Raw genomic sequence first — 27,839 nt, forward strand, 5'->3', positions numbered from 1 at the left:
ATATAAAAATGGGCGTGTCTGGAGGGCCACATCTGATTGGACGATAGAAAAATGGGCGTGTCTGGCGGGCCACATCTGATTGGACGCTAGAAAAATTGGCGTGTCTGGAGGGCCACATTTGATTGGGTGATAGAAAAATGGGCGTGTTTAGAGGGCCACATCTGATTGGACAAAAAAAAAGGCTGAACAAAAAACCAGCTGTTTATGTTAACCACAGACATATTAGGTCTACAAACAAGACGTTATTGGCAGATTGTATTAACCACAGGCATATTATGTCTATGGTCTTAACCAGTTCGACATTAGCGGCGTCTCAGGTTCAACATTGGCAGCATCTCGGTTCTACATTAGCAGCGTCTCCATAACTTCTCAACACAGAACTTCCGGTTACATTTCAAAATAAGAGCAACATAACTGGGTAGTGGGGAGGGCTAAATGTTTGGTTTTTTTAATACCTAGCCATTACATTAAAAACTCAAATCCATTGTGGTTGTTGAAAAATGTGAAAATATTTACAATTGATTCATAAAGAAAGAAAAATAAAGTAACCAAAATATTAATGATACTTAAACTGGTGTTGGGACAAAGGATGTTTCCTTTAACTTCACATTTTCTTGTTCAACCTTTTAAAGCATAGGCACTACAGATGAGTGATTGTCAGTTTCTGTAAGATGACCAATGCAGACATGTCCCTGTTTTTAGTTTTCTACATTTGCCTTAGAATCTAGCTGTTTTTTTGTTACTTTTTTTAGCCATCTTATTTGTTAAAAAAATAAAAATTGTATGACTTTTTATAACTGTTTATTGTTGTCGCTGTTGTCCATTGTTGTCATCATTCTTTGTTGAAATCAGGTCTCTCTTGTAAATGAGTCCTCGAGGCTCAATGGGATTTACCTGTCTAAATAAAGGTTGAATGAAAAAAGATTTCTGCAACTGCAGCAGGTATTTCTGTTTACTGGTTAACTTCCTCAGCTGTCTCACATTTTAAGGGTCAACCCTACTCCATGTTTCAGCTCCTTTCATAGATCAGGTCTCATAGAAGAACTTCTAAAGAGTAAATTTTTGTTTTTAGCGTTTGTTTTGGGCCATTATCTCGTTACAGGACTCATAATCTTTAATTGAGACCAGACTTTTTAACAAATGGGAGCAGGTTTCACTTCAGATGCTTCATATTTCATTGTACTCAAACCACACTCAAGCCAACCTGTGTCAGGTGCAGCCTACAGCCCAAGGACTCAAGAGAATCTTCTTGTGTTTGACAGCAGATTTAACGCTGGTTCTTAGAAACTTTCAGTTTTAAAAAAAGAGCTGATGTAATTCATCTAAAGAGCAGCAAATACAGCTGCCAATCAGTGTTTGCCCCCCACAAACGCCTATTCTCCAGAAACGCCCACTTTTGGTCTGCAAAGAACCCTTTCTCATCTAAACTGATCCCAGTCAAAGCCCAAGCACAAATATTTATTTATTACCACTGGTAAAAATATAATCTTAATTCTAATAACTCATGTTGGTCATGTCACACATTAAAGCTTTTCCCTGTTCACCTGTTTTTCTGCCTCTCTGAACCATTTCAGGACATCCCACAAGCTGTGGCCCTGATGGTTTTACAGAACAGAGCTCTCACTGTGCACAAAGATGACTAATGCTGCTAAACACCATCTCAGACTTTGCCTCTGATCACACCCACATTACACAACACAGAGTCAAACTCGCAGCCAGGTGTTTGAAGCTTCACTGTGAGTCCTGTTAGCATGTGATGAAAACAGATTGGAGTTATTTAATAGTTGAGTCATCCTTTGGCACATGTTGACCGGCTTCATGCTCTTGAGCCTGTTAGAAGAATGTAAACTCAAAATGAGCTGCAGGATTGATGTCATTTTGGTTCAGTTTCATTTCTTTGGGTTTAATAAGTCAACCTGAGCATACTGCTGGTCTTTGTTTAGGTTGCTGTGGCGTTTTAACAGAGTTAATACTGATTTATCTGTTACAGACTCGTGAAAGTTTTATTATGACTGACTATTCATTCAATTTAAGTAACTATCAAAAGCAATAGTTTTGGGCAGTATATGCACTCTTGATTTCATCAAGCTTTATTTATATAATTCTTTCTACAGCTACGCTAAATTATTTTTATTGTATGTTGGGCTGATGATGTCAATAAAGCAAAAAGAAAATTGTGAGGAAAAACATATTATGTGTAGTGTAATTTCTACAATTCAGATCAACTGATAGTGTTACGATGTTGGTGTTTTGTGGTAAACTGTGACAAATATTGGATTCAATTCATATTTAAATACCACAACTATTACTGGTTTAACAAGCACTGGTATTCTAGAATAGGGTTGAGATAAATACATGAAATCAACATATGTTGATGCTAAAATTATTTTTAATGTCTAAATAAAGGTTGAATGAAAAATATAGTGTTTTTAAGAGTCCTGCTCAAAGTTGTTCTTTATGGGGTGCTGTTTGTAAAGTTACACAGTCAAAAATTAACGTCACTATTTTGGTTTATTTAGCCTTTCATAAGAAAAGAAAAGGGCATTTTTTCAGTCATATTTTCACCATGTTATTCATACATTTATAAATGTCATAGCTTCAAACTAAATATCTAATTTACAAACTAAATATTCAGTTTACAAACTAAATACTTAAATATTTAGTTAGTAAACAAAATATTTAGATGTGAATTAAACATGTAATTTACAAGCTAAATATTTAATTTCCAAACTAAATATTGAATCTCCAAACTAAATATTTAATTTCTAAGCTAAACATTTAATTCCTAAAATAAATATTTAATTTTCTAACTAAATATTTAATTTGCAAGTTAAATATTTAGGTGAGAGTTACATACTTAGTTAGCAAATTATACATTTATTTTGGAAAATAAATGTTTGGCTTAGAAATTAAATGTTTAGTTTGGAAAATAAATATTTAGCTTGGAAATTAAATACTTAATTTACTCCTAAATATTTAGTTTATTAACTTAATATTTAACTTGCAAGTTAAGTATTTAGCTTGTAACTTAAATATTTAGTTTGGAACAATGACATTTAAAAATGTATGAATAACATGGTGAAAAACTGACGGGATAAAAAGCCCTTTTTTTCTTATTAAAGGCTAAATAAACCAAAATATTGACGTTAATTTTTGACTGTGTAACTTTACAAATGGCACCCCATAGTTCTTTCAAAATCATAAGGTCATTTTTATTACTGATTTTACAGTTGTTTAAATGAAGATTAAGCTAACTGAAAACAAGAATTGTTTGATCTTTGACTCAGTTTCATTGGATTCTTTAATGGTTTTCAGTGCCATTTATAAAGTATTTTATAATGCAGCCAAGTGTTGACATGTTCCTCACAACTTTAACAGCATTAGCTACGTTTAGTTGTGCTTTTATGACTAAAACCACTTCCACTTCCCCTCCTCTCAGAGAAAACATGCAGTTCTGCCTTCAAGCATTGCTGTAAAGTTTTCTTTTCAAGACCTTTTTTAACATTTGTTGTTTTCACAGAAAGGCATTCTTTGGCGACTCCTGCAGGGTTACGAAATTCAAATGCAGAAATGAGGTGTAAAAAAAGTTTAAAGTCATAGTTTGGCATCTATAGTATAACATTTGTATAAAATGTCAACAGACAAGTTTTTTGCTTGTTTCAAAGGTTGCACATTAACCACAGGATATTTTAATTGTCTCTTAATTACATATTACGTGATTATACCAATAAATCCTGCACTAAAATGTATTTACTCACCAGTCAGCCTTTATGAATGAACTGCTGCTGTTGTGTTGATTCACCACGGTTTAAATCGTGAAGACGAGCAGTTGTTTGTGGAGTCGATCTGCTGCTGCTTCATCCAAGACTTTTCTGTCTGCTTTTATACCCAGTGAGGCAAAGAAGAAGTGTGTGTGTGTGTTGGGGGGGGGGTGTATACAAGTGCTTTGTAGGAAAACAGGGGTTGTGGTGGTTGTTTGACCAGCTTGAAGCAGGATGTGGAATGTACCATGTCTGTATAACACACAGCTGAATGAAACTCAGGATGTCACAAATAAAGTTCTGTTAGAAACTATTTTGGGATTTTGCAGTAACAGCCTTTTTCACAGTACCAGTTACCACCTTTGATAACATTTATACACGCATATGACGGAGTACAGACAAACATTAGCAACATAAACAGTGATTGGGAATGCAACTTGGATATTTTCTCTTCATGAAATAGACATCTGTAACATGAAATGAGCATCTTAACACACATCAGAAATATAAAAGTGCAGTATGCATGCCCATACACTTTAAAATAAGGGAACATTTTGAACAATTACAATTTAATTATTATTAGACTTGAATCTGGATCTATTTGGATCTATGACTGAATTAGAATTTATGATTTGGACTTAATATCTTCTATTGTGCCATGAAACAAATGTTGTTTTGATTTTAGACTAAATAAAGTATCCATTATCTTAACCAGCTTCTTCCTTTTCAAATTGCGGGGGACACTGGTCATATATCTAGCAGTCATTGTGCGAGAGGCAGGGGACAACATGGACAGATCGCAAATCTATTACAGGGACACATAGAGACAAATAAGACAAACAACCATTCACTCTCTAGGGACAATTTAAAGTTACCAATCAGCCTAACATGCATGTTTTTGGTCTATGGGATGAAACCGGAGGACCTGGAGAAAACGCATGTTAATAGAGAACATGTAAACTCCACTCAGAAAGGTCCCTGGCTGGGATTTGATCTGGGCACCTTCTTGCTTAAAAGCAACAGCTCTACCAAATTGAGTCACCATGCCACCAATACATAAGTAAATAAACAAAATTAGACAGAATAGAACTGATACACCTTTGGAGAGATCAGTGGATGAGTTTTGCACATAATTTTTAATGTTCAGGAGATTCAAAGTTACCCCACAGCAAGATTGCATGTTCATGCCTTTTGTGCAAGGAGTTTGCTTTCCTTGTGTATGTGTAAGTTTCCTCCCACAAGCCAAATACATGCATTTTTAGGTTAACTGGTGATTCTAAATTGGCCCAAGACATGAGTGTGTGATGTGGTTGTCTCTATGTTGGCCCTGTAATAGACTGGTAACCTGCTTAGGGTGTACATTGTCTCTCACTCACTGACTATTAGAAATTGAGACCAACCACCTCAAGACAATAAACACATTTAATAAAGTAAATTGGAGTAAACTAGATAGACTGGAACATTTTAATGTTTTTATTAGAAATGCTAAAAATAATCAAATTTCAATAGTCCAGTCTGAAGGCGGGTTGCTGTTGATTTAACCAGTGATGTTGATGGGAGGTGGAATGAATACTTCTTGGATCTTCTCAATCCCACCGGCATGTCTTCCATGGAGGAAGTGGAGTCTGGGGACTTTGGGGTTGGTCTATCTATAACTGTGGCCGAACTCACCAAGGTAGTTAAAAAGCTCTGAGGCGGCAGGTCTCTGGGAGTGGATGAGATTCACCCTGATTTCCTCAAGACTCTGGATGTTGTGGGGCTGTCTTGGTTGACACGCCTTTGCAACACTGCGTGGACATCGGGGGCAATGCCAATGGTTTGGCAGACTGGGGTGGTGGTTCCCCTCTTCAAAAAGGGGGACCGGAGGGTGTGCTCTAATCATAGGGGCATCACTCTCCTTAGCCTCCCTGGTAAGGTCTGTTCAGGGCTACTGGAGAAGCAAGTTCGATTGTTGGTCGAACCTCAGATCCAGGAGGAACAATGTGCGTTCTGTCCTGGCCATGGAACACTGGACCAGCTCTTTAGCCTCACTAGAGTCCTTGGGATCATGGGAGTTTACCCATCCAGCCTGCGTGTATTTTGTGGACTTGGAGAAGGCATTCAACCATCTTCCTCGGGGTACACTGTAGAGGGTGCTTTGTGAGTATGGGATTGGGGGCTCGTTGTTACGGGTTGTTTAGTCCCTATACAAGTGGTGCGAGAGTTTGGTTCACATTGTCAGCAGTAAGTCAGACCCCTTCAGAGTGGGATTTGGACTCTACCAGGGCTGCCCATTGTCACCGATTCTGTTCATAACTTTTATGGACAGAATTTCTCGGTGCAGCCAGGGGGCAGAGGGTTTCTGGTTTGGTGGCAGCAGGATTCCATCTCTCCTATTTACAGATGATATGGTCCTGTTAGTGTCATCATGCCATGATCAGCTCACACTGGAATTGTTCGCAGCAGAGTGTGAAATGACCGAGATGAGAATCAGCTCCTCCAAATCTGAGGTCATGGTCCTCAGGCAAAAAGAGTGGATTACTGTCTTCAGGTTGAGATGAGGTTCTGCCTCAAGTGGAGGAGTTCAAATATCTCAGGGTTTTGTTCACAAGTGAGGGAAGAATGGAACGTGAGATTGACAGACAGATTGTTGCAGCATCTGTATGTCATGGTCAGCGGCCCCCGCTGCCCCCCCATCTGCCTAAGCCTCTGCTCTTTGTGTGGTTTCTGTTTCTGTGTCCTAAGCCTCTGCTCTTTGTGTGGTTTCTGTTTCTGTGTATCTGGTCCTGTTTTTCCACTCACTCCTCAGTCTGCCTCTCCACTCCTCAGTCTTTATCATTCACACCTGTCCCTCATCAGCCACCTGCCCAGGTGCTCTCATTACTCACTCTCCCTCTGTCTCATAAAAAGCCTTTCTCTCCTTCACTCCTGGTCCGGTCATTGTTCTGTGTTCACAGACATCTCAGTCCTCTTCTGTCTTGCCTGTTGCTTGTCCACCTGATGATCTGCTCTGCCTTGTTTCTGATCCTATCTGCCCAAGTAAGTTTTGCTGCACCGACAGCCTTTTGTTTTGTTATTTAAATAAATTATTTTTATTTAAACTCTTGCCTCGCTCGCCTCCCTGCAATTGGGTTCCAACACTGAGGATTGTGACACTGTAGTATTACGGACTCTGTGCTGGTCTGTTGTGGTGAAGGAGCTGAGCTGTAAGGCAAAGCTCTCTGTTTACCAGTCGGTCTACGTTCCTACCCTCATCTATGGCCACAAACTTTGGGTAGTGACCGAAAGAACAAGATCATGGATATAGGAAGTTGAAATGTTTCCTCCGTAGGGTAGCTGGACTCTACTTTAGATATAGGGTGAGAAATTCAGTTATTTGGGAGAGACTTGGAGCAGAACTGCTGCTCCTCCACATTGAGAGGAGTTAGTTGAGGTGGTTTGGGCATCTGGTAAGGATGCTCCCTGGGCACCTCCCTTGGAAGGTGCTTCGGGCGTGTCTGACTGGGAGGAGACCCTGGGGAACCCAGGACATGCTTGAGAGATTATGTCTCGTTGGCCTGAGAATGCCTTCTGGTCCTCCTAGAAAAGCTGTAAGAGGTGGCTGTGGAATAAGATGCCTGGGTCTCCCTGCTCAAGCTGCTGTTCCGCAACCCGACTTTTGAACAAACAGAAGATAATGGATGGATGGATGGATGGAAGAATGGATGGAAGACATTGTAACACTTTATTTGGTGTCTTTTTGATGACTAGATGTTGCTTTTTTTTTTTTGAAACATGAAACGAGTATGTAAGTCCTTACATGAGTAAACAATTAATACGGGATTTTGAGAGAGTACCGTTTTTATGAGCTCACTATAGATGTTAAATTAACAACTTTATAAACCTTTCTGGACCCTCTTCCACAGTCATTCAGCCTCTATTACTTTTATTATGTTTTTTTTACATGTATTTTATGGGTTTGAACTTACACATTACAAACCTCAGGGTCTGTTAAGCTGCAGGTTCAAACCACATGCAGCAGCAGCAGCCCCTAATGTTTGGCATTTATTTAAAGTTGGATCACTAAAAATGTCTTGTGGAATGTGCTTCATGTGTTTTATTAGCGTTGTGTTTGCTGACTTTAGTATTTTAGAAAACTCTAAAGTTCAGTTTAGTTTGAGGTTTTGATTCTCACACACAGGTGTTGCTCATGTTTGATGTGGTTTATGATGGTTTATTTCCTAAATTGGTATATTTATTTGAAATGTTGGTTTTTGCTTGTGTTGTTATTTCCATAGTGAGGTGGTAAGGCATAAGGTGCCACAGAGAGGTCATAAAGAGGCCCCCATTTGTTTGTTCTATAGGTGTCTGAACTTTTCAGTCTTAATAAAGAATATATTGTGTTTACTAAATTACATATTTGGCTTCTGATGGGCAGCATGGTGGCACAACTAGCAGAGCTGCAGCCTCTCAGCGAGCAGGCCCCTGGTTCAAATCCCGGTCCAGAGGCCTTTCTGGGTGGAGTTTGCATGTTTTCTCCGTGCACGTGTGGATTTTCTCCGGGTATTCCTCCCACAGACCAAAAACATGCATGTTAGGCTGATTGGTAACTCTAAAATTGTCCCTAGGTGTGAGTGAGAGAGTGAATGGTTGTTTGTCTCGTTTGTCTCTATGTGTCCCTGTGATGAACTTGCGACCTGTCCAGGGTGTACCCTGCCCCTCGCACAGTGATTGCTGGACATGGGCACCGGCGACCCCCGTGACCCAAAATGGAAGAAGTGGGTAAAAGGTAATGGATGGATGGTTTCTGATGGGACACAGGGGCAGGGTTAACGATAGTTTGAGGTGCCAAAAAATAAAAAGTAATAAAAAAAAAGAAGTTTTTTTTTTTTTTTTTTTTTTGGTAATGTCTCAGCCAGTTTGTTCAAGAAAGACATCTGGAAAATCGTCCATAGTAGACATTACTAAAAGGATTTGAAATTAAAACTTACAGGAGTCAATGAACCACCTTTCCATCTAATTTTGAACAACACTCAATTGACCTGAACAATAAACAATAATCCTTGTTCACTGAGTTCACTATACAGTATAATCACTGCTGCTCTTTGGAAATAAGGACAATTAATACTCAGCATACAACACAAGGCCATGAAAAGTGGGCAATCATGTAACTGCCGATGTTTGTGTGTATTTACTTGCAAAATGTTTGGATGGAGAACCAAGTTTAATAAAACTCTCAGAAAGTAATCTCTAGATGTTCAAATGAAATTAACAAGTTTAGGAGTCAATCCTATTCAAGATGGCTGCTACACAAAAATGGCCATAACTTAGTCAGTTTTACAGATCTTAAGCGAAAATGTGTACTTTCTATTGAACAAACATATACCAGAATTGATTATCTTTAACAAGCACATCTATAACACTATTTTAAAAACTTAGATGAAAAAAGACCCTTTTTACTCAAACATATAAATTGTAGGCTACAGCAAACTTGTTGTATGGCCACTCCAGCTTTTTTATTTTCCCTCTTGATTTTTTTTAGGTAAATATTGGTGAAATATGCACAGGCAAATAACTGATTGTTAATTGGTGGCAACTATGGAATGGATGCTTGTTTTTTCTAGTGGTCATCTAATTTTACAAGTATGAGATGACGAGTACAAGCTCAAGTTCAAGAATCTTTATTATCCCTGAGGGAAAGTCTGTTTCACAGTCAGTAGGCACCCAAAAATATCCATACTAAACATTGAGACATTAAAATAACAATACATGATCATCACTGTTTGTTGAGAAGTCTGATCGCTACAGGGATGAATGAGTTTTTCAGTCTGTTCGTCCTACATCTGGGCAGCAGATACCTGTGTCCAGATGGAAGCAACCTGAACTCACCATGGAGTGGATGATCAGGATTTGCCAGAATCAGTCTGGTCTTGTTCACTGACCTTGTCTGGTGTAGGTCAGTGAGGTTCTGTAGGACTACGCCAGCAGTTTTGCTGCACATCCTGACAATTCCAAAGAGTTTGTTCCTATTTTTTCATGTCAAAAGTCCAAACCAACAGATGAAGGTAAAAGTTAAAAGAGACTCAATAAAACATGAATTAAACATTCTCATAAAAGAAGAATCAACATTAAAACCACAGAGCTTCTGATAATAATACATTCTCTGGTGGGCCTTCTTACAAAGTGAGTTCACATGGGGTCAAAGGCCAGTTTGTCATCAAGAACAGTTCCTAGACATTTATATTGCTGCACCACCTCAACAGCTTCACCATTAATGACCACAGGAGCTGCAACTGAAGAGTTTTGATAATGACTGGTCTACAACATTTGTGCTTCAACCACTTGTAGCTTGAACCTAAATATAAGCTCCCGCATGAGGCTAAGAAAAGAAAAACACTAAATTACAAGGCAAGACCTGTAAAAAGCAGAAACTGTGTATTTTCTGATAAAAAAAAACAGTAATATATTCTCTCGGTGACTGGATTGAAACATCTTACATTCATATGTTCTCACCTTCACAGTGTACAAAGTTTGCACAAGTTTCTTTACGGTAACACTCTAAAAGACTAATAAACAATATGTGCAGAGTTTTGGTGTATTTTATTTGTACCTAGAAGTTGTTTTCAAGTTCCAGGTTGGAAAAGTCAACTGGAATGCCACTTGAAGTCAGGATTCTGACTGAAAGCTTGAAGCTTCTCACCACAAAATCCAACATGGCTGCCTTAGGGTTTAAAAGTTAAAATATCTGCAGTAGTGTAGTTTAAATGCACTTCTGTAATATTTTTAATCTGATTAAATCAGTTGCACACGTGGTTCTTTTTAGCCTTTGCCATTTTAAATATGTTTTAATGTGTTTGGTTGCATTACCTGCAGAAAATTCAGTTGTAATCAACTAGTATCACTAATAGATATTAGTCATTAGTCATGATGGCAGAGAACAACTAACACCTGCTACTGGTTTTCCATCTTATCACTGTAACACAGTTAAATTGGGTGTGGCCCAAAGTTTTCAGTTTTAACTTCTGAGGTATACAACCACTGAAAAACATTGACGTTGAAAACTGGAACAGTTTTTGACAAAAACTGTTCATGCCTGTGAAATTGCTATATGCAATTAAAGAAGGCAATTTTTTTTGTGCAAATAATCAAAAGGCTGAAAAATGATACTCTAATAAGTTGTCAAGTTTTATTTTTTTAAAGGTTAATGCCTTATTAAAGACTGAAAGCCAATAATTTTGCTAATGTTTTGAAAAAGTAGTATATTTCATTTTACATAACCTTGTTCTTGTTATCACTCAAGCTGTTTTATATTAAAGCCATTACTTTTCTCATTATTCTTCCTGATTAACTGTTGCTTACTATTCAGCCTCTTTTCTGCATTCACTCTTTGTATTCAGTTTTCCACTCTGGCAATGAACAGTGTCCTAGGCTTGTTAAGACTGAGAAATGAATCCAAACACTAAGTAAGTCCCAACTACTGAGAAGTGGAGCGACCGCATTGGCTACAAAAACATCTATAATTTGCTTCAACCATGAAAAAGAATTTCCATCAATATGACAAAAAAACTTCATAAAATGCTGTGAAATGTTTTTCTTCAGACTGAAGCAAGTGCGTTCTTAATACAGACAGATATGCTGGAATCATCCACTTTAAAAAAGTGGAATTAAGCAACAAAACAACAAAAGTACTAAACTAGGAACACCACACTATATATATTTGGTCAAAAAATACAAGTTACCAGTTTTTGTTAAGGTCATTGAGTTTATTGTACGTAAACAGCTAAAAGAGTATAAATTACTAATAAGATCACATTTTTTAATCTGGTTTTATTCATATAACATTACAACTATCCTGATGCATGCTCAATAATCCATGTAGAAAAATCTAATAAAGTTAAGCCTGGTCTTCTGAACATTCAAAAAACAAAACAAAACAAAAAAATTGTAGAAACGTTTCGTTTCAGACTGAGCTGAACACAGCACCTCAGACTGAAGAAGTCTTTCGGATGAAAGACGAAACGTTTATACAATTTTTTTGTTTTGTTTTTTTGAATGTACAGAGGACCAGGCTTAACTTTTTTAAGAACATTACAACTAGAACAACTTTAATAGTAATAAAGTCCATAACTGTGGCTGAACTCACCAAGGTAGTTAAAAATCTCAGAGGTGGCAGGGCTCCGGGGGTGGATGAGATTCACCTTGATTTCCTTAAGGCTCTGGATGTTGTGGGGCTGTCTTGGTTGTTTGGTCTTGGTCTTTGCAACGTCGCGTGGCCATCTGGGGCAGTGCAGACCAGTGGCACTGGTCTGCCAGACCAGAGGGGTGGTGGTTCCCCTCTTAAAAAATGGGGACCGGAGGGTGTGCTCCAATTATAGGGGCATCACTCTCCTTAGCCTCCCTGGTAAGGTCTATTCAGGGCTACTGGAGAAGTGAGTCCGATCGTTCGTCTAACCTCAGATCCAGGAGGAACAATGTGGGTCCTGGCTGTGGAACACTGGACCAGCTCTTTACCCTCACTAGATCCTCGAGGGGTCATGGGAGTTTGCCCATCCAGTCTACATGTGTTTTGTGGACTTGGAGAAGGCATTCAACCGTGTTCCTCAGGGTACACTGTGGGGGGTGCTCCGTGAGTATGGGATAAGAGGCCCGTTGTTATGGCCTGTTCAGTCTCTATATGGTGTGAGAGTCTGATTCACATTGCCGATAGTAAGTCGGACCCCTTCAGGGTGAGAGTTGGACTCCGCCAAGGATGCCCGTTGTCACCGATTCTGTTCATAACTTTTATGGACAGAATTTCTCGGTGCAGCCAGCTGGCAGAGGGTGTACAATTCGGTGGCCTTAGGATTCCATCTCTGCTCTTTACAGATGATGTGGTCCTATTGGCGTCATCGTGCCGTGATCTTCAGCTCTCACTGGAGCGGTTCTCAGCCGAGTGTGAAGCGGCTGGGATGAGAATCAGCACCTCCAAATCTGAGGCCATGGTCCTCAACCGGGAAAGGGTGGATTGATCTCTTCAGGTTGAGGGTGAGATTCTGCCTCAAGTGGAGGAGTTCAAGTATCTTCAGGTTTTGTTCATGAGTGAGGGAAGAATGGAGCGTGAGATTGACAGATGGATTGGTGCAGCATCTGCAGTATTGCGGACTCTGTACTGTTCCGTTGTGGTGAAGAGAGAGCTGAGCTGTAAGGCAAAGCTCTCTGTTTACTGGTTGGTCTACATTCCTACCCTCACTTATGGTCATGAGCTTTGGGTAGTGACCCAAAGAATCAGATCGCGGATACAGACAGTTGAAATGAGTTTCCTCTGTAGGGTAGCTGGACTCTCCCTTAAAGATAGGGTGAGAAGGTCAGTTATCTAGGAGAGACTCAGAGTAGTACCACTACTCCTTCACATCAAGAGGAGCCAGTTGAGGTGGTTCGGGCATCTGGTAAGGACGCTCCCATGGCGTCTCCCAAGGGAGGTGCTTCGGGCATGTCCGACTGGGAGGAGTTCCCCCCCGGGGAAGACCCAGGATACGCTGGAGAGACTATGTCTGGCCTGGGAATGCCTTGGAATCCTCCCAGAAGAGCTGGAATAGGTGGCTGTGGAAAAGATGTCTGGACCTCCGTGCTCAAGCTGCTGCCCCCGTGACCCGACTCTGGAGTAAGTGGAAAATAATGGATGGATGAATTAAAAATAACAAATGGTAGTTATATTTGCAAGTTGTTCTATTCATAATGAGTCATTTTGTTGGTCAGCCTTGAATGTTTGCAAGACTCTACATGCTAACAAAACAAAAATAACCATAGCAATAATTCACATGCAAAGCTCGTCAAAGACCTCAGCACAGATCTGCTCAGGTTAATGATGCCATACAACTGCTTCAGTCATTCCCATAAACAGCTTTTTTCATCCTTGACAGTTGCTGAAGGAAGAACTGAATCATGAAGAACATGATTTAATGTGAGCCTGTGTGTTTTCATGTTTCTTGTTGGGCAACACGCTGGAACAAGCTGTAATGTGTACGTACTGCAGCCAGAGAGGGAGGCATGATGAAATCTTTCCTGCTCCTCACACAAAACCTCAACTTTATAATGTGTATTTTTCCTAAATCATAGAGAAATACAAAAATAACATTAATCTTTTTACATTTTGTTTTTTGCATCTTGTCTGGGCTTTCTCAGAATGGGAGACTGCATTGAAGTAAAGATTTGATGCAATCTGTGGGCTTCTATGTGAATGTTTTGTACAGTATCCCAAGGTGGCTTTTGTAATAAATTGATGCTATGTAAATAAACTGAATAGAATTGAATCTTTGCTGATTTAGTTTTTCTCCAATTCTTGTTGTGCTGGCCATCTGGCTGAGTCCAGAAGTAGATATTTACCCAGTATTTACTTTCTGTCAGTTTCACTAAAATCTGTATAGTGGTGCCCAAGATATTTTGCTAACAGACAGCACTGACTCTAACAGTTATTGTCAACATTTTAGGTAGAGGTCTGATCAGAGTATGCGTTGGTAATGATGACTGAATAGCAAGTGGTCATCAGGGCACTAATGATCAGTTGTTAGGCTGATGGTCCTCCTTTATCATGTGAACAGCTAGTTTTGAAAGTCAACAACAATACAATATGATACAATACAACTTTATTTATAAAGCACTTTAAAAACAACACCGTTGGCCAAAGTGCTGTACACTAACACATACAAGCAAGCACAAAACCATGAAACCAACTGATACCGTAACAACAAACTGGTTGATCCACTATGAGAAGAGACTATTTATAAGACTGAGTTCATTACAGCTCAGACTGATGAAGTCTTTTGGATTAAAGACGAAATGGTTCAACAATTTTTTTTATTTTTACTTTTTCTAACCGTCCTGAGGACCTGACTTAATTTTGATAGATTTACCTGTATTATTGAGCATGCGTCAGGATATTGGTAATAATGTTCAGTTACTTGAATGACAAATTTAACTGAATACATTTTATTAAATTATAGCCATTTTTGTATTTCCCAAGGTCGTTTGGATGTGCTGGCCATCTTGAACTGAACTGATTCAAAACATTTTTCAGCTTAGATGTATATCCAAGGGTTAGTTTCTGCAAGTTTCATTAAAACTCATCCAGCGGTTCATGAGATATTTTAGTAATAGACAGAAACGGTAAACACACACTCATGTTCAGAGACACAAGTAAAAACGTTATTTGACGTCAGGCGATACAAAGCGTGGTGGTGTAAGATGAAAAGCGGAAATTACGCTAAATGTTCTTTGTGGTACAATTCAATTGGCAGCTTCTGCGTTTACAGCCACAATAGACTTGTATGTCTTATCAGTGGAAAAGATCACTTGAGGAGTATACTGTCAATTACTGTATTGTTTGGACTATAAGGTGCACTTAAAATCCTTTAATTTTCTCAAAAATCAACAGTGAGCCTTATAATCAGGTGTGCCTTATGTATTAATTCTGGTTGTGCTTACTGACCTCGAACCAATTTTATGTGGTACACGGCGCTCAAAAATCTGTCAAAATGTTTTAGTTTTGCTTAGTGCACCTTATAATCCGGTTCACCTTATGTATGAAAACAGAAATATTCACTGATATTGCGCCTTATAGTCTGGTGCACCTTATAGTTCGAAAAATACGGTAGAGGTTAATGTTTTAATTGAAAGTGTCACAATGAAAAAACTGAACAGCACACAGGATATCAGGATCCTCGGTTAAAACTGAAACAATACAAACTTACTCATTTGAGTGCTTTGTTCTAAATAAAACCTTTGATTACATGTATCATGGCAAAAACATTTAGTAAAATCATTATTTTTTTTACTGTTCCAGAGTATTACAAAAATGTAAGTTAAAGGTATTTTCAAACCGTAGTGCTTTGATAAAAGGGCTGTACGCTCAATCATGCATGTAGATAACTGCAAAAAAGGTCAAATCGTGTCATCTGACCAAGTTTCTTTAAGTGAGAAACTTTTCTTAGTGCTTTGAGTTTTGAGTTTTTCTGGTCCCGTTCCGTTATACACCACCAACTTGCTTGTAGATACAGGAAACAAGAGTTTTACAATTTCACCACAGGGCAGTGACTTGACATTTACACACTGAACTGTGCTTAAAATAATATTTGCATGTCTGATTTTGCGTGCAAACACATTGTATGTGCATGCAACATGTGTATGTATGAATTAAGATCTACACGAGTTGTGTTCTGCATGCATTTGTGCCTTTGCAGACTTAACAAGCATGCACCATTTCTTGAAACCCCAATGTGCCAACTCGTAACTTCCTGTCTTGTTGAGTGAGAGCATGCTAGAAAACCACATGCGGATCACGTGACAGCCCAAGTCCTAGTTTCAGATCACTGAATCACCGGTGTCTTTTGTATGTCACAATGATTCTTAGGAACCTCTTCCTTTAGAATACGCTAACTAACCAAAAAGAGGAAGAGCAGAGGTTAAAAATACACGGACAGAGAAGTGATGGACTCGGCAGATGAGAACTCCGGTACAAACACAAACGGTGGTGAGTTCAGTGTCACTTTTGTTTCAGTAAACTGTTGCAATCTGGATTTGTTCAGAGCTACTTTTGTGTGAGTAAGTGTTACATTTCTGATCAGTCTGGAAGTTTAATGGCAGAATATTTGAATATATTGTTTGCAAAGACAACTTTTAAGATGTAGTTGATCAGAGAAAAACAAAACGTACAATTTTAATTGTGATTTATAGACTAGATATCTGACGATTGTTGTGTTGTTTTTTTTTTGCTTTGTGTCATTCAGCTTATCCGGTACGATGCAGTGAGGAAGTACTTCTCCCTTTCTTCACAGATGAGAGCCTGCAGGCCGCCATGAACTTCCAACGCTCGCCTGCTTCCCCCGATGTCCCACCTATGGTTCCAGAACTTAGACTTGTCCTCTTGGGAAGAAAAGGAACTGGGAAGAGCGCAGCAGGAAACACCATCCTGGGAGGTGTCGGTGGGTTTGAGAGCGGTAAACCCACTGAGGAGTGTGTGAAAAGGCGAGCTGACGTCGCCGGGAGAAAAGTAACAGTTGTAGACACACCTGGATGGGAGTGGTACTACCCACTGAACAGCACCCCCAATTGGGTGAGGAGAGAAACCTTACGGAGTGTGACCCTCTGTCCTCCTGGGCCACACACTGTGCTCCTGGTTGTACGATCCTGTGCTTCTGTCACAAATAACTACATCAAGGAGATAGAGGAGCACTTGGAGCCGCTGGGGAAAGATGTGTGGGAACATACCTTGGTGCTTTTCACCAGGGGCGACGAGCTGGGCCTGGTGACCATGGAGCAGCGAATCCTGACGAGTGGCTCGGGACTCCAAAGGCTCCTCCAGAAGTGTGCCAACAGATACCACGTTGTGAATAACCACAACAAAGGAGATGGGACACAAGTCAGTGAGCTTATACGGAAGCTGGAGGCGATGGTGGACAGGAAGAACAGAAAGAGTCATCTCGAGTTGGATCATACTGTCCTGTCGGGCGTGGAGGTGGAAGGAAAGAGGAGAGCTAGGGAGAGAAGAAAGAAGCAGAGGCAGATGGAGGAGCAGGTGCAGAGAGGAACCATCAAAGCTGCTCTCATGAGTGAGTCCTTCACATTCTTTAATTTATGTACTCCAACTTCACAAGTGGTTTCAAGTGCATGAAAACATTTGATTTTCATAAAAAGGTTTAGAAAAGCAGAAAAGGCTCCCGCCATGAGCTCACCATTTAATTAATATTTCATAACTGAATGAAATGAACGACATTTAAGACATTTGAAAACCTTGGTGTTTTACTTTGAAAAGTTTGTATGTTGTTGAGTTTTTTTTTTTAATCATTCCTTTTATTTCCACCTGAATAAACACCTTCAGTCAATCAGCTTCACAAGTAAAAAATCTAACTGAATGATGCTCGGATTTCAAGATAAGGGACTCCTTATCCTTATCATCAGGCCACAGGGAGACTTGAAAATCTGAAACATTTTTCATTTGGACAACTATAACTTTTTGTAAAAAAAAGTTTATGCTATTAGTGAATTAGTGACAGCAATATAATTGCAGCTTGACTGCAAAATCTGTCAGCAAATGAAGAAATAGGTAAATCACATCATCGCCCTAGTTTACTCGTTGGTATTCTGTTGGATGAATTAATTCGCAATAATGACCAAACAGATAAGTCTTGAAAAGAAATGTAAGTGGGAGGACAGTATTCCTGACTGATTATGTCAAACAAGAAGGTTGTGGTCAGATTTTATGTTTAATAGAATAAAATGATAGAGTATGGTATCATCTGCATAGCAGTGAAACAAAAAGCCATGCAAGTGTTTGACATCTGCACGCAGGTTAATTAAGATGAGAATTAAGGCCTGTACTGCAGATCTAGCTCTTTGAATGCAGTCCTAAATGTGCCTAAGATGAACAAAGCACGGTTACAGAACTGGATAGTGGTAGAATGGTAGAGGAAATGGTTTGACAGGAGTTAATGAGTGATTCCAACACAGAGCTGACTGCTTTTCTTCTTCTTGAGGCTTGTGGTTGGAGGAGGTGGAAGAGAAAAGTTCAGCTGGTTTTGACAGAAGTGACACCAGACATTAAAGCATGATCAATACTTTTCAAGAATAAATGAACTTCTGAATTTTCTTCCAGGTGATTAGTCTGAAATGTGTGTGTGAGTTGGATTAAACTGATTTGGTGGAAAAAGGCTAAATATTGCCCAGAAATGAACTCTGTCAAGATCATAGAGTTTGTAATATCAAAAAACAAAAAACAAACAAAAACAATGCCTTAAATGAAAGTATTTGAAGTTGAATTCTGTGAAAATGTTATAATATATATTCATTCATTCAACCTTTATTTATACTTATACTATGCAATTACTGTATTTTCTAACTTGTTGTAGATAGCTCTTTGAACATTCTCAGTTTTTTTTTCTCTATTCTCAAGTAGTTCATAGTGATTCATACAAACACTACCGTATTTTCCGCCGTAAACGTTGCGCCACCCTATAAGTCGCATCAGTCCAAATATGTCTAATAAAGTGGAAAAATCCATAAATATGTCACTTCGCTGTATATGCTGCATCTATTATGTGTCACTGTTGACGCATTTGTTATGTGTCACCGCTGACAACCTGGAAATGTGGGCTGAACCTGGAAATGTGGGCCGGTGTTGTGTCAAAAATCCATTAGCTGCCAAATGGCAGCCGCAGGAGCGTGCACGGGAGGACTTTAACAAGAATTTAACAAGATTAATACTTAAAAACAATTATTTGTTTGCTCGACATTATAGTAAAGGTGTGTCTCAGTCTTACTTTTGCTTAATAAATGCACTTTGATGGTCAAATCAGCTGCATTTCAAAACCCGATTTGCAGAAGCGCGCACATGCAGAGGGACAACGCGCTGTGCATTTCTTCGAAATTTAACAAGAAAACCACCTAAAAACAATTATTTGTTTGCTCAAAATTACAGTAAAGGTATGTTTCAGTCTAACTTTTGCTTAATAAATGCACTTTGACTGTCAATTCAGCTGTACTTCCAAAGCTGATACGTGGAAGTAGGAACACGCAGAGGGACGCGTCGCTGTGTATTTCTTCGAAATTTAACAAGATAAGCACCTAAAATAATTATTTGTTTGCTCGACATTATAGCAAAGGTGTGTCTCAGTTGAACTTTTGCTCAATAAATGCACTCAAATTGTCAAATCAGCTGCATTTCGCCAGGGCGGCACAGCGAAATGAAACTGATATGATGGGTGCTCCAAGCAGCTATCAGAACAAAGGTGGCAGTCTTTGGCAAGCTGATTTTGTCATTAATAGCCACTTTTACCCATTACATGATACAACGGCATGCCTTACTACTCGAGTGCCATCTAGCAGCTGAAAATGGTAGTGTTAAATATTTTCTGTCAGAATGAATGAAAACGGTCATATCGCAGCCAAAAATTAGTTTATAAATATGGGAAAAATCCATAAATACGTTGCTTCAGTGTATAAGTCGCAGGGCATGCAAATTATGCAAAAAAACATGACTTGTAGGCTGAGAATTATGGTATTTAATTTACCCTTTTTGCTGTTAATTTCATGTTAAATGGTTATTTACACAAAATTATATTGTGATCTGCAGCTCTCTGCTCCACAGAGGGCTGTGGTAGCTCACTGGTCTGTGGTTGCATCAGGAAGGGAATCTGGCGTAAAAACAAAACAAAAAACTGCCAAGTCTTCATGCGACTTAGTTTGCTGTGGCGACCCCTTAACGCAGGGAGCAGCCAAAAGAAGAAGAAAAAAATAAAATTCTGATCTGCAAACGCAGAGTGGCACCAGCAGCTAACTGTAACATTTCTGGTGAAACCTGGGATACAAGAAAATAAAACACATAATAGGAAACTGAAGACAAGAGTCTGCTTTGTTTGTGTCCCACTTTGACTATTAGCTTTTCAGTCTGATCAAAGTTTATTTCTCCAAACTGAAATTGTTCAAAGAGCTATTTTTAACAGGTAAGATGTTAATTGTTTTTACCTCTTCCACAAAATCCGTTAAAAGAAGTTTGAAGTTCCTAAACAGAAAACAATTAAGATAAAAGTACTGATATATTACTGTGTATGTTTTGTGATATCAGGGAATTGCACTGTTTCTTTCTAAAAGGATGTTTTCATGTTAGAAATTCAAATTAAAAACTTTAGAAAATAAAGTTACAAGTTTCATCCATCCATCCATCCATCCATTATCTTTACCCACTTCTTCCTTTTTGAGTTGCGAGGGTCTCTGGTGCCCATGTCCAGCCATCACTGTGCGAAAGGCGGGGGACACCCGGGACAGGTCTCCAGTCCATCAAAGGGCCATTTTAACTAATTCATTTTTATGCAAAGTAACACTTTTATGGTTATTTGAAGAATGTGGTTTAGTTTTCACAAAAATCAACAAAATCCAGCAGTTTCACTTTTCTGCATCACGAAGGACCCCACTCACCCAGCACACACACTTTTTGCCCCACTCCCCTCAGGAAGGAGGTTAAGGAGCATTAAGTGTAGAACCACTAGACTGAGGAACAGCTTCTACCCTGAGGCTGTTAGACTCATGAATCTCTAACTAGAATAATCACTGTGAAAAACCATATCATGTTGCTGCTGATCTGTTTCAATGTTGATGTGTTCATGCGTGCACATCTGCTCACAGACTCATGTTCATGTTTGTGCTGATGTTCAATGTTTTATGTTATGAGTGCTTAGTGTATATTTAGTTGATGTTTTTCTTAGTTCATATCTTAGATGTTATTACTGTTTTTCTTATACATTTCATTGTTGGATGTAACTGGGACCCCATGTACATAATTTCACTCCACCACATGTACCACATGAGGTGCGAATGACAATAAAGAAACTCTGACTCTGACAAAATCCAGCAGTTTCTCACTGTGAAATCCCCAAAACTGTTTTCTATTTAGCTACATGCCCCACACATTTTTATATAAGCAGGAACAAACATTTTAAGACAGTAAAGATGATTTTGGAAGTTTGGGCCCTAATCTACCTGAAAAAAATAACTAAATGTAACTTGTCATTAATTTAATGGTATAAAAACACAATGAATGAAGCATTTGTTTTTTCTTTTTCCTCGTCAGGTGACGGCCCTCAAGGTTCTGAGCTCGACGCACACCGATCCTTCTCCAAGGCTTCTCGACGGCTTCCCGAAGTCAGACTGGTTTTCCTGGGCGAGAGAGAAACTGGGAAGAGTTCTGCTGGGAACGCCATCCTTGGAAAGACAAGCTTTTTCAGCTCAGGAGCAGTGACGGAGGAGTGCATCCGTCAGCAGGCGGAAGTGGCCATGAGACTGGTGACGGTAGTGGACACGCCAGGCTGGGAGGGGGGAGTGGCTGGAGCCACACCAGAGAGGGTCAAAAGAGAGATCATGTGTAGCGTGGCATTGTGTCCACCCGGGCCTCATGCTCTGCTGCTGACTTTGAGGGTAGACACTCTGGTAAAGGCAGGACATGTGAGGGAACATCTGGAACTTCTTGGAGAGGGCGTCTGGAGGCACACCATTTTACTCTTCACCCACGGAGATCAGCTTCGAGAGGGGGTGGACATCAAGCAGCACATCCAGAGTGGAGGCAAGGACCTGCAAGGGCTGTTGGAGAAATGCAGGGGGAGGTACCACGTGATCAGCAGCAGAGACGGAGGAGGAAGGGGAGGCGAAGGCTCCACGACAGTGACAGAGCTCTTGGAGAAAGTGGAAAAGATGGCAACGATGAACAGATGCGAAGCCTTTTCTAGTCTGGTACAAGAAGTCAGGGACTTAAGTCAACAAAGGAACAAAAAGTTCAACCAGCGGCTGAAGGAGATGGGAGACAAGGTGCTTCGTCAGGAGACGGAGTTGAAGAAAATGAGAGAGAGGGAGGTGAAGAGCATCAGATGGTTCTTTGACAGAAAGAAGAAGGTGAAATCACCAGGGAAAGCCGATGTTCAAAGAGAAGAAGAGGAGGATGAGGACAGGAGGGTTGGGGAAATGAGGAATGACATGGGTGAGCTGGAGGAGAGGATGAGATGGCTGACAGAAGACAGAGAGAGGGAGATTCAGGACTTAAGCCTAGAAAATGAGAGGATCCACATTGTACTAAACCAAAGTCAGCAAGAGAAGTACGAGGTGGAGCAGAAACTGGAGCTGAAAGAGAGGGAGATTGAGGAGCTGCACGAAAGAAACGAAGAGCAGCAGCTGAAGCTTCTGGATCTGGAACACTCCTGTGCAGAAACCGAACAAGAGAAGAAACAAAGAGAGGACAATATGGATGCACTAAAACAAGAATGGATGAAAGAACTGGAGAAAATGGGAGAAACTATAGAAATGCTCAAGAAAGAGAAAAAAGTGGGGATTGAAAAGCTTGAATATTTAAATACAAACATGAAGCAAAGTAAAATACACTATGAGGACATCCTTGTTAGGAAAGAGCAAGAAAAAAACAAAGAGATGGAGGAGAGGGAGGAGAAACTGAAAAGAGAGATGGAAATAAAGCTGCTTGAAAAGGAAAAACAGCTGGAAGGACTGAGTGTGCAAGCTGCGGAGGAAAAACAGACAGCTCTTAAAAACATTAAACAACAGGAGAAAATCATGCAGAGCAAACTGGAAGAGCTAAAACTACAACATAAAACAGAAACGGAAATGCAAAATATAGCGAAAGAGGCTGAGATAAAAGACATAAAACTGCAGCATGAAAAGGAGATGGCCAGAAAAATATCTGCGATGGAAAAACTCATGGAGACGATGAAAGTTCGGGAACAACAAGAAGCTGAGAAGATGTTGAAAGAAAAAGCTGAGCATATAGAAGAGCTAAAGCAAAAGCATGACAAAAAAATTAAGAACATGAAGCAAGAACAACAAAAACAGGTCGCTGAGTTAAAAGAGCAGTTTGCAAGAGAAAACACTGAACAAATACAAGCAAAAAATAGAGAAATGGAAGAACTGAAACATATTTCAACTCAAATGGAAGCTAAAATGCTGGAATATGTAAAAGACAAAGAAACAAGCCGTCTTCATCACAAGAAAGACAAGGAAGAACTTAAACAAGAGAAAGAAAACATAGTTGAGGCCTTAAAATTGAAGCATCAGGAGGAGATGGTCAGAAAAATATCTGAGGTGGAAAAAGTTATGGAGTTGATGAAAGTTCAGCAACAAGAAGAAACTGAGATGCTAAAAGAAAAAGCTAACGATGTAACACAGATCAAACGGCAGTATAACGAAGAAATAAAGAACTTGAGGCAAGAAAAACTAAAGCATATTGAAGAACTAAAAGAGCAGTTTGCAAGAAAAAACACTGAAGAAATGCAAAAGAAAAACAGACAAACTGAAGAGTTAAAACATATTTTAACTCAAACAGAAGCTAAAAAGCTGGAATATGTAAAAGACATAGAAACAATTGGTCTTAATCACAAGAAAGACATGGAAGAACTAAAACAAAAGAACGAAAATATTGTTGAGGCCTTAAAACTGAAGCATCAGGAAGAGATGGTCAGAAAAATATCTGAGGTGGAAAAAGTTATAAAGTTGATGAAAGTTCAGCAACAAGAAGAAGCTGAGAAGATGCTCAAAGAGAAATCTGACGATATAAAACAGATCAAACGGCAGCATGACAAAGAAATAAAGAACTTGCAACAAGACCAACTAAAGCATATTGAAGAACTAAAAGAGCAGTTTGCAAGAAAAAACGCTGAAGAAATGCACGAGAAAAACAGAGAAACTGAAGAGTTAAAACTGGGGTATCTCGCGCAGATGGAAGCTAAATTACTGGAAAACAAAAAAGACAAAGAAACACAGCTAAACTACCAAAAAGACATGGAACAACAGAACCGAGAGAGAGAGAAAACATTGGTGACCTTAAAGCTGCATCACCAAGAAGAGATGGCAACAAAAACAGATGCAATGGCAAAACTGATGGAGGAACTAAAAGCTGAACACCAGAGGGAAGTTGATAAAACTGTCAAACAAAAGGAAGAGGAGGTTGAAAAGGTCAAACACGAGTACAGGGAGAAACTTCACGTCTTGGAGCAAAAAAGAGTAAAAGAAAGCAAAGACCTGAAAGAACAGCTGCTCAAAGAAACAGAAGAACAACAGCAGATAAGAGACTTAAAACAAAAGCTCTCTGCAGAAATTGACGAAATTAGGCTGGAGCAGACGAATGTGCTGCAAGAGCTGCAACAGAAAGATAAAGTGACGGAGAGATTAAAGTGTGAACTTAAAGATGAAGCTGAAAACAGGAAAAGAGAGAAAGAAAGACACGAGAAAGAGATAGCAGAGATGACAGAAAAAGAAACGAATCTGTTATATGAGATCAGAGCAATGGATCAGTTAGTGACAACAAAAGAAAAAGAAATCGAGGACATGAAAACAAGCGTTAAGGAAATGAAGGAAGCGCTACAAGAAAAGGAAGAGAAAGAACTTTCTTATCTGTGTCAACAAAAAAAGACCGAGCAAAAACTGGAGGAAGAAGAACTGAGAACTAAAGAAATGAAGGAAAAGCTAAAAGAACTCGACCAACAGCTGCTGCAGACGAGAGAGGAACAAGAGCGAGTTGACTTTAACCACAAGAAGCAGATGCAGCAAATACTGCAAGAAAATGGAAGGACGATAGAGAAGCTAAACGACCAAATAAAGGACATCGAGGAGGTCCTGCAGAGAAGAGAAGAAGAGCGAGGGCTGATCATTCTGAACCAAAAGAAAGAGGCCGAGCAGCGGCTGCAGGACATGGAGAGAAAGATGGAGGACATGAGACGACAACTTTTAGACGACGAGACAAAACTGAAAGAAAAGGAAACGGAGATGGAAAGTCTTAAACAGCAGGCCGACTACAGAGAAATGAGATGGAAGGAGAAGCTGAGGAGCAAAGAGGAGAAAGACACACAGGAGGCGAACAAACTTTTGGAAATCATAGATGAGAAAACTAAAGAAATGGCAGAAGTGCAAAGTCTCCTTGCGCAGAGAGAAAGAGAAGTCGACGAGACACAAAGACGGTGTGCAAGCTACTTAAAGGACGTCAACGAGCTAAAAGAAAGCTACGAAAAGACACAGCAAAGTTACACAGAGCAAGAGAGGAAGACTGCAGCCGAAATGACGCAACGACTTCACAAGAAAGAAGAAGAGCTGGAACGTTTGCAGCAGAAGGACAAAGAAAACGAGAAAGAGCTTGTCCAGCTGAGGCTGACCATTGAGCAAACCAAGTCCGAGCTGAAACAGCTCACTGAAAAAATGGAAAAGGAAACGACGAGCATGATTCAGGAGTACGAGAAAGAAATCAAGATTAGAAACGAGACTATCGAAGACAAAGATGTCCACGTAAGTCGCTTGGAAGAAGAAAATCGGGAAAGCCAAAAAAGAGTGGAGGAGCTGCAGGAGCAACACGAGAAGATGAAGAAACAGGTGGACAATTTCAGAATCAGGTGCGAGGAGATGAGGAAGGAGTGTCAGGAAGAGGTTAGGGAACATCTAAAGCAATGTGAAGATAAAGATGTGGAGTTAAGAACCTTAAAAGATGCCAGCAATGAACTGCAAGCTGAGATAGCAAGGCTTCAAGCCAGGGAAGAAATGAGCAAGACTCAGACGGACGAGCTTAAAGAACGTTTTACAAAACAACTAATGGAGCAAGAAAATGACAAGGATGAGGAATCTTTCAAACAAGAAAAATTAGCCAGAGACAAGGAGCAAACCCTGAGCAGAAAGGATGCAGAGCTGAGCAAACGAGGAAACGACCTTGACGCAAAAGAGAAAGGCCTTCTTGAAACCGAAGTGAAGTTGGCGAGTAAAGAACAAGAGCTGCAAAAGCTACAGCTGAATTTAGAGATGAAACAAAAGGAGCAGGAGGAAAAAGACAAACTCAAGGAAGATTTGAAGCTGAGAGAGCAGAGAATCGAGACTAAGGAAAAGGAGCTCGACGCCATATTTCAGGTTCTGGAGGGCAAACAGAGAGAGCTGAGCTCTCATGGCCAGGATATCCAGAAGAAGGTCAGAGGGCTGAAGGATCAAGGCAAAGAGCTGAAGGACAGAGAGTGCTACTTGAAAAACGAAGAGCAGGAGTTACTCAGCTTGAAGTCAGAGCTCCTGATGCACAATGAGCACGTTAGCTGCACAACACAGCAGCTGGATGGGATGCGCCGGGAGATGGCTTCTCTGAAGGAGGAACTGCACACCAAGGAGAAAAAACTCAAGGAGTCGCTCAAAAACCTGAACAAGTGGGAGCAGACTCTTCAAAAACGGGAGGAAGAGTTGGATAAAAGGGAGAAACATCCTGCAGCTTCTAAGGTGGATGACAAAGAGTCATTTTACCAGCAGAACTCAGAAGATAATGAGCATTTGATTCACCGAGAGGTCAGTGGGAGGAGGAAACAAGGAAAGGAGTCAAACGGAGATGATGGCATGGAAGATAAAAAGAATCAAAGGATGAAAACAGGTTTATCAGCTGTAGAGAGCTCAATCAGCCAACTCAAAACATTTAAAGAAACCAATCCGGCTGAAGAAAACCTCGAGATGAGAAAAGAAACAACAATCAGACTGACATCTCATAGGCCTGAAACATCCAACAACGAGGACTCTGGGTCAGAATTGAGGGTGATGGTGTTGGGAGAGACCTGGTCTTCTCGTTCCACAGCTGGAGTCAGCATCTTGGGTGTAGAAGCATCCAAAACTAACGAATGCTTCAGGTCTTGGAGAGGTCAACTAGCCGGGAGGCGTCTGGTCGTCGCAGAGCCGCTCGGACTGAGGTGGCGAGACGGACCCGATCCAACCAACGCATCGCAGCGGAAGGGCATCCTGGACGTCATGTCCTGGTTCCATTCGGGTGCCAATGTCGTCCTGCTGCTCATCCCCGCCTTCCTGACCTGCACACAGAGGTACAGACGAGCCGTAGAGGAGCACGTGGGCTTGCTCGGGGAGGATGTCTGGAGACGCGCACTGGTGCTCTTCACGTGGGGAGAAACTCTAGGCGAGAGCGCCGAGCAGCACATCCTGAGGAACGGGGAACTGATGGGGCTCGTGGAGAGATGTGGGGGCAGGTATCATGTGCTGACCAGCAAAAAGGACAACGCCACGATCGAAGGACTGTTTGAGAAGATGGAGGACATTGTTGCTCTAAACAGCAGATGAGATTGAATCGGTTGAGCACGTTAAAAACCCTTTTTATTTGTTTTTGTAAAGACATTCTCTGAAACAAAAATCTGGAGATTCCTAAGCAAGAATGACACTGGCACCTAAAATCTTTCAGTATAACGTTGAGCAATAAATTTCCTCTCATAAACACAATGCATCGTCTTGTTCATATATGTGGAAGTCTAATCTGTGACGTGTAAATTTAATTAATGAAGGAAAATTTGACTTCCGGTAAAATACACAATAAACCAACACAGCACTTATAATCAACATCTTTCTTAGTGAATGATTCATGAAGGCCCATAATTCATTTATTGCATAAAAAATGCCGTTATAAGCTGCACATCTGCAATGAATCTTCAGGAAAACCTTGTTTGACCTGAAACCATGAGGAGTTCATGTTTTTGCCGCTAGATGGCGATATTGCGCCAACATGGACTCCGCTTCCTTTGCGCCAAATATCAGCTGAAAGTCACAGATGGCAAAAATGGTGATGGTGAAAGTGTAATATAGCCA

General features: G+C 40.1%; 1 protein-coding gene across 1 annotated transcript; it reads left to right on the forward strand.

Annotated features, from left to right (window-relative positions):
• Positions 1 to 16,143: 16,143 nt before the first annotated feature.
• Positions 16,144 to 27,320, forward strand: si:dkey-185m8.2 (trichohyalin). The gene is made up of 5 exons (XM_037675651.1): positions 16,144 to 16,224; positions 16,481 to 17,302; positions 21,316 to 23,306; positions 24,087 to 26,592; positions 26,629 to 27,320. Exons 1-5 carry the CDS (start codon positions 16,182 to 16,184, stop codon positions 27,318 to 27,320), a joined length of 6,054 nt encoding a protein of 2,017 aa, XP_037531579.1. The 5' UTR covers positions 16,144 to 16,181.
• The last annotated feature ends 519 nt before the right edge of the window (positions 27,321 to 27,839 follow it).

This window comes from Nematolebias whitei, chromosome 1, assembly GCF_014905685.2.
Source record: "Nematolebias whitei isolate Nwh7 chromosome 1, NemWhi1, whole genome shotgun sequence".
NCBI lineage: Eukaryota > Metazoa > Chordata > Actinopteri > Cyprinodontiformes > Rivulidae > Nematolebias > Nematolebias whitei.

What these genes read in the sequence shown, in the direction of transcription:
- si:dkey-185m8.2 (XM_037675651.1), top strand. Translation starts at nt 16,182, where the DNA reads ATGGACTCGGCAGATGAGAACTCCGGTACAAACACAAACGGTG. An exon ending in CGGTACAAACACAAACGGTG is followed by an intron (nt 16,225 to 16,480) that starts GTGAGTTCAGTG and finishes TGTGTCATTCAG; the next exon opens with CTTATCCGGTACGATGCAGT. An exon ending in GGAGTCAAACGGAGATGATG is followed by an intron (nt 26,593 to 26,628) that starts GCATGGAAGATA and finishes GGATGAAAACAG; the next exon opens with GTTTATCAGCTGTAGAGAGC.